We start from the raw sequence: 8149 nt of genomic DNA on the forward strand, positions 1-8149 counted from the left end.
CAGTAATTTCATAATTTTAAACTTACAAAACTCTATTAAGTTGTTAACAGTACTTACTAGATGAACAGGGAAGTCAAATCCTTATTATGGCTAAATTGCAACAACATAGATATGCAGTATCGATAATATACTTTCACATTAGAATTATTGAGTTTCTCTTGAAAAGAATGTATGCACTGAGCACTATGCCGCTTACAAATTGATTCTCTACGGGGATCCTACCTCAATAATTGAAATAGGCTCACAACTTAGCGACATACTGAGCATTAAATCAAGAGTTCTTTTCCATGAATCAAACTCAACACTGACTAGTTGGGTGTTCACGAACCGAACCGAGTCAAGTTTTAATCAAATAGAGCTGTGCTTTAATTGTTTTTTTTTGACGAACCGAGCCGAATTTTCTTATCAAACAAAAATCGTGTTTGAGCTTGAGTTCGTTAACTAACGAGTCGAACCCGAACTTGTTCGTGAACATAAACGAGCCGAGCCAGAAAAAATTCAGGTCAACCGCTGTTAACAGTGAAAATAACTTATCAAATATTTTTTTTTTGAAACTTTGGTTATATCATTAAAATATATTTATTTTGACATCCATGCGGTTTGGATCAATTAGAAATAATTTTAAATAAGTCGAGACACTACTGGACTAAACACTAGTTACCAGTACTAGTCAAACTAATGTTTGACTGTTAAAATAGCAAAGCAAATAAAATTATTTTGATCTGAAACTTTGGTTATATCAATAAGATATATATTTTATGGCATCCATACGGTTGGATCGATATAAAGTATATTTAAAATAATCGAAACAACAAATCCGAACTAAACACTAGTTAGAGTTATTATTCAAACTAATAGTTGACCGTTAAAATTGGGAAAATCAAATAAAACCGTTTTGATATGAAAAGTTGGTTATATCATTAATATATATTTTATGACATCCATACGGTTGGATCGATGAAAAAATATTTAAAAAAATCTTAACTAAAATATAATTAAACTAAATTAAAAAAATTCAAATCATGTCAAATATATCACATATGGTATGCAAATTGATTGTTGGAAGATAAAAAAAATTATAACTAAGTCAGATTTTTTTTATAAAAAAAAATCATAGCTATATAAAAATATTCTGGATATATTAAAATTTTTTCGAGATTTAACGAGCGAGCTTGAGCCGAGCCGAGCCGAGCTCAAGCCGAACAACCCAAAACTCGGCTCAAGCTCGTTTTGCTTAACGAACACATTTGTCTGTTCAAGTTCGAGTTCGTTAACGAGCCGAGCCGAACGAGTTCTTAACGAGTCGAGCTCAAACTTGTTCATGAACAACTCGGTTTGTGAACAGCCCTACGGCGACTAGCATCTGGTCTTCCCATCTCACACAAGTGTTGTATTCACTGGCTGATGACAGTTTAGACGTATCAGGTCAAGGATGGGAATATTTAGTACTCTGTTATTATGCTATAACACTACACAAAGTGCACAAGGAACAAACAATATTTTTTGACAAGATATAGAAACAAAATGTGTAATATTTCGATATTGAACTAGAGATTTATATCATGGCCAACTGAATATTAACATAATATGTTGAATACCTTAATTAAGCCTGCCAGACAATGTACATCAATACCACGCGGTACTACACCTCTGTTCAGATGGTTTCTAACACTTTCTTCTTCTGTATTCTCTGCATTAATCCGGAAAATTCCTTCTGCCTTCGAGCAAATCACATGTTAGACCACCGTTCAAAATCATATCGTAATCAAACCAACTATAGATCAGTTTTTATTGCGAAGATTGTACCTGAAGGCCCCCCCCTGAATACAAACGCTTTTGCATCGTAAGTAGAATAGTTGGTACACTATTTCCCCTTTGATCATAAGAACACTGCATTGAGTTGGCAGAAACCCCAAAAACACTGACACTGAACCAGAAGACAATTAATTAGCTATATAATTCAGTGAACCAGAATGAAGATCCAAACAAATTGATGACATTCGATATATATTAGCAATGTAAGAATGGCTACATAAAAAAAACTTCCTCAAATTCGATACACTATTTCTTTTAGACAAGTTTTCTATCCACTGAGGAAAAATTAGCTTGCATAATAACATCCAGGAAAGTGGTATTTTAGAATCATCTTTATCTTTATGATATTATTCAAATCATTAAATTTGAATAAGTTTCAACTTTGCAAAACTTAGCTCTGCAAATGCTATATGAGTATCCCCAATTGTGGGAGACGCTTTTTCCAATGCTGGTACAGCCAAAGTGACTAAACATGAGGAACTGTGCTGGAAATTCAACACACCACCATTGTACTGTACGTATTTGACACTATTGGTTTGATAGCACTAGAAGTTATGGAATTCCTTAAAAAGCCCAAAATATCGTGCACACTAATTACATAACACATAGGTCTATGGATGTGGTCTTTAAAAGAATTGGTTTAATAATCTACAAATGGGCAGCAGCTTGTTTGTTGCTCGCTTGACCTCTGCCTCGGTGTAAATATGGAATTAGTTTATAGAACCATTAGTTTCTTTGTTTACACTGCCATGCCAGAAAGTTTGAGAATGATTGCTCTGTAACCAAGTACATATTTTCACATACAAGGCTAAAATCATCTTGCAATTTCTAACCAAGAAGTGCATTAAGTAAACTTGAATGCTTGAATTACAGTGTCACACATGAATTCCATTGATAATATCATTTATAATTTAGTTGAGACATGAGTGAGGACCACTGCTTCTCACGGGAAACTTTCTAACGAATTTAACATACGAAAATTAAGTTTTACCCACTTACCCTACCCACGGATCTTTGTTCCCCACCCAATTCATCTACATACTCACAAGATAAAATTATTGGAAATATAATCTTCGGAAGAGAGCGACTGGTCCAGACCCAAAGAAATAACAAAAAAATTGTCCACTATAGCTTCAACAATTCTGACTCGATATCAGGTAACACAACGGGTTTAACTTTTAGCAAGCAACGAGCCGCGAGCATTTATCTGTCACTAATTCTGCCATTATAGCCAGGAAGGAGTTATACTTATACTACCTTGACATAATCCCCCCCTTGCTTCCCTCATCTAGACGGCAACCATCTGGTTTTGCCAGGGTGTTGATTAAGCATTGTAGCTAACACGTGAGACTAGGAATGTTGCTATGCTGAACTAGTCACAATACAGGAAAAAGGAATTGGTCGACTCTATCAAGAATGAAATCTTTAGTATTACAAACTCACTTTACAGTGTGCTTACTGGTTAGCGAATTCTAAGTGGCATTAAATTTTCCAACCAGTCACCTAGGGCCATTCGATCAAAAGAAGCATCCATTTAATCGATTAAAAGTGACGTGAGAGAGACACTTTTATTGTTATTAAAATTCTACAGCTAGTAGATAGCAGGTACATGGTTCATTTAATTATAGTAATTAATTATTAAGATTCATTTATTGGTATTCTTCTGTACTTCCTAGCATCTCCGAGTACATAACTAAATCACTACCATTTCACCATGAGTAGATTGATGGTTGAATCAGTATAAACCAAAACCATACACAGTATTTCGCTACTAATTATTAGGCCTCTGGAAGAATTACGTACACGGACAGTTTATTCGTGTAGAGTTTCAACAATAAGATTCTTGAATGTTGTTTTCTAAAGATTAATGAAAAAGAAAACGTGAATGAAGGGGGCTAAAGATGCAATTTCAACAAATTCAACAAACAGTTAAAATTACTGTTCACAGACTCACACTACTCCGAATTGACAAATTAGATTGCATCTTGAACATGATAACTAACTTTAGAGATATAAGAGAGACGTAAATCGACGAACCTTGCGCTAGGAACTTTGCGTGGAAGCTGAGGCTGAAGTTCGAGTGGCAAGCCAAGGAAGCATCCATTAAATCGATCAAAAGTGACGTGAGAGACATGGAGAGCATCAGTTGGACATCCAATCTCCATAGAAGAAGAAGAGGAAGAGGAAGAAAAATCATCTTGAGTTGTTTGCACCACACTACAAGTCACCAGCAATGACTTTCGCAAAGCTGAGGCCACAGACGAAAGTATCTGAGGAAGTTGATTATTATTATTGGGAGACCTTTGTTCTTTTTCATTTCCATGACTATAATTCTGGCCTATGAACGGTGTGGTTATAGGATTGTCGAGAAAATAATCGTACTCCTCCTCTTCGTCTTCTTCTTCTTCTTCATTGGTAAGGTAAAGAGAAGGTGTAGGAGACTTTGAAGTGCATTCCAAGTCATGACTAGTGGTGGTACTAATCAACACCCCAACTCCGCAAGATTTGGATCGAAATAATCGTGTCATGACTAATTACATATGATAAACTAGTTTGAATATAATAAAATATAAAAAAACAAAGAAGAAGAGGAAGGAATGGTTTTGGTGAATGTGGAGGTTAAAGATATTGGTGGAGGAGGGTGGTGGTGGTGAAATTCATAATAGAGATATGATGAATGATAGATTAGATGATGGCAACATTTTATCCTTTTTGTATTTTTGCTGTGATGCTGTTACATCTATGTTTTGATATTATATTTTTATCTAGTGTATTAGTTTATGTATATAGCTGGTGATGACAATTACAGAGACGGACAGTACATAGGATTGGCGCCATTTACGAATTTGGAAGTACATGCTACAATCTTCGCACCTTAAGGGGTTGGGAGATGTTGATATTGGGTCCACGGCTTCAACCAACTTTCCAAACCATTCCAGACACAAATATTTTTATCGTTATTATTTAATATTTAGTTGTTTAAATTCGGTCATAGACACCTGCGGTTAGCAACCTTTCCAAACTAAATCAAGACTGAAATGATCGACGACAGAATAAGCAATATTTTGACTATCCAACTCTAATCTTTGTTAACAAAATAACTGGAACTGAATTGTATATTTTAATGTCGTAACAGATAATATTATTTAAAATAATCCGGTGGTTGTGACTACTGCAAGTAAAAAATTTGTGATTGACATTGCTAGTTTGAGCTACAAAAATACTACAATTTTTGATAATTTTGATGTGGAATCATATGAGTTAGCAATGGGTAGATCATATCAGTTTGATTTGAACTTATATTACAAAAGTATGGTGAGAATAATTAACAATGATGAAGGGTATATTTTGTATCCATGAGAGGATAGGCTTGCCCATAATCCTATTTTTAAACATGTGATGTTTGTTTCTGCAAATATTGGGTATAAAGAAGTTGAATCTGGTTTCAGTTCTAAGTCGGCAATGATTAATAAAAATTTGGTTGGATTAACTCAAGTGTTGTTTTCAAAATTTGTTAGACTTGGTAAAGAGTTTAGGTACAAAGTTCCAATGAGGTTGTTGCCTTTAAAACCACGACCATGGCGAGATATACAACAAGTTGACGTGATTATTATTCTAGAGAACTCGAGATCGAGTTCTTTTGAAGGGGAGGAGTCTAATGTAAGAGGATTTTCGGAACATAATCAAGGGTGTGATGAGTGCGAGAAGACCAAAGGTATGATCACGCTGAGGACTGAATGGTCATGCTATTAAGGATATATGATGGCATGCTCATGCTGCTGGATTGCATGGTCATGCCAAAAGTGAAAAAAACAACAATAGCTTTTTGGTGGCCAGATGAAAGACATTGCATGTTCATGCTCAAAGCTACATGATCATGTCGGTTTATAAGTAATATTTTTTTTAATTATGATTTATTTTTATTTCATTTTGAGATTTTCTATTCCTATATAAACAATTCTATAATGTAACATATGGAAATATTTTATTGAAATCAAAACCCTTAAGAATTTTCTCTTATATCTTTTTTGTGGATTTAATAAACTCTTGTGGATTTAAGTTTTGCCTTGTGGATTCAAGGTATTAATGGATTTCAAGTGTAAGAGTCCTTGCGAGAATTAGCGCTTACTTATCCTACGCTTCCGTGATGCGTCAAACCAGTGTGATCTTTATTAATATATATTTATTTATACATTACTATTATAAGCGAAATATGATTTTATTTGGTCAGTTGATTAACATCTTCCTAAAAAGTATGTTAACACCTTTCAAAATAAAGTTTAAAGAAATATAATTTAATTAAAAATATTAAATCATGTATCTAATATAACTACAAACTCGATGAATTATTATCCAACTGAATTTGTAATCGCACTCAACTTCTTTCTTAGCTTTTTTTTGTAGGAAATCAAATACTTTCAGTAATAATTTTAGTAACTCAAATTATAATATAACAAAATAAATAATAAATCAAGAAAAAAACAATACTAAAAAAATAATACAAAATCATCTGCACACACCACTGCTATTCAAGGCTACCACTTTTTTTATAGGCTAAGCAACCTATAGACTATAGTAGGAGGACTTTTAAAGATTTTAACTATCTAAATTTTGAATTCTTCAATAATATAATACATACAAAATAATACGTAAATATTTCACTTCATTAATCTCAATAATATATAATTTATTATTTTTTATAGTTTATTTTTATAAAATAATAAAATAATAAAAGGTTATAAATGTTATAATCAGTCCGTGCATTGCACGGGGTAAAGTATATAAGACTTAATTGCAGTTAGAGCTGTAAATTGATCAAGACTATCCGGTATCTCGACTTATATCCGTCTCAAAAATATGATACATGTCTCATATCTATTTTATAAATGATCCCAATCTGACGGAAAAATTAAGCCCTGTTGGAATATGTTGTGAACTTGATGATTAGATTAATAAAACACCTTAATAGATTTAACTTAGTGTATTTTGTAGTACTCGACGGATGATCAAATATAGTACCGATGGATGATTCAATATAGTCCCGACGGATGATGATTTGACATACATCGAGTGAGTAGCTTATGTAATAATAAGAAGTGTAGCACATTTCTGCAAATAACTTTGTATAGATTCTGTAGTAGCATATGTGTCATGTTGACTACTGTTAGATATGCAGAATAGGTTGATTAATTGTAAATATGAGATGTCTTGTAATTCTGCATAAGTGAAAAGAAGTCAAGTGTCAAATAGCTACCCGATGGATGATCAACAAAGCTACCCGACGGATGATCAACAAAGCTACCCGACGGATGACAAGCGTGTACCCGACGGATGATCAATTCAAATATCTGTTGACAGTGACAACACAGTCACATGCGTTGGGTGTTTGCAAAAGGAATGTGGCAGCCTGTTTAAGAGGAAATTGAAAACAAAGAAGCATTACCATTTCCATGCAAGTTATGAAGATTTTCAAAGATGGATGTAATAACCCCAAAATTTTGAACTTTTTGTAACCCTTATAAATAGTGTTTTTGCTGATATTGCTGAATAAGAAAACTTTTCATGCCACACTATGTAGGGGTTCTTTTATTGTTATTCTGAGATCGTAATAGTACTCCTTATGATAAATAAGTGTATGCAAAGATCGTTAGAATCCAAATCCGAACACTTTAATTTTTCCCGAAAATCCACCAGATATCGAAAGAATTGAGTATAAGGTAACAGGATAAAAAGGATTTAAATTCAAGGATTGTAAGAGAGGATCATAAAAGGAATATAATGTATTGAAAAAGGTTAAGGGAACCCAAGTAATAAGATCCCGGGTATGATCCCTCAAACGATAAACGAAAATGAAAGTTAAGCGAACCGTATAACAGATCAGCGGTCATTAACCAAGTAATTAGAAGCTAATCAAAGAGATTAGTGGGGATGATGTCATCAAACCAATGAGAAGAGGACAAAGGTGGGAGGGTGACATCACATGGTGACATAAGCATGACCAAAGCAAGTGTGTTGTTGGTTGAATTAGAACCACACAAAAGTTACCATGGTAAAAGGTAAGAAAACAAAACAAAACAAATCAAAATCAACCAACCAACAAATCATTTCACCAAAACACAAAATTAATTCATTTCTTCATCCAAAAAGCTCTCGGATTTTTCTTCTTCTTCAAAGCAAGAAATTCAAAATCTTAGTTCCAAGCTTTGTTAATTAGCAAGGTAATTATCCAAGACTCCTTATGCATAGATATAGCTATCCTATAAGTTTGAGCTCCTAAATCATTCACAATCTCTTCCTAAAAATCATGGAAGAAGATGGTGAATAGTGTTTTTCA

The 8149-nt window shown here is 33.6% G+C and overlaps 1 protein-coding gene across 1 annotated transcript; it reads right to left on the minus strand.

Annotated features, from left to right (window-relative positions):
* Nucleotides 1-1180: 1180 nt before the first annotated feature.
* Nucleotides 1181-4562, minus strand: LOC141670912 (uncharacterized). Its single transcript, XM_074476968.1, has 4 exons — nt 3853-4562; nt 1807-1927; nt 1599-1718; nt 1181-1401 (listed from the first exon to the last, which is right to left on the minus strand). Exons 1-4 carry the CDS (start codon nt 4341-4343, stop codon nt 1378-1380), a joined length of 756 nt encoding a protein of 251 aa, XP_074333069.1. The 5' UTR covers nt 4344-4562; the 3' UTR covers nt 1181-1377.
* Between the last annotated feature and the right edge of the window lie 3587 nt (nt 4563-8149).

Source organism: Apium graveolens, chromosome 7, assembly GCF_009905375.1.
Source record: "Apium graveolens cultivar Ventura chromosome 7, ASM990537v1, whole genome shotgun sequence".
Classification (NCBI taxonomy): domain Eukaryota; kingdom Viridiplantae; phylum Streptophyta; class Magnoliopsida; order Apiales; family Apiaceae; genus Apium; species Apium graveolens.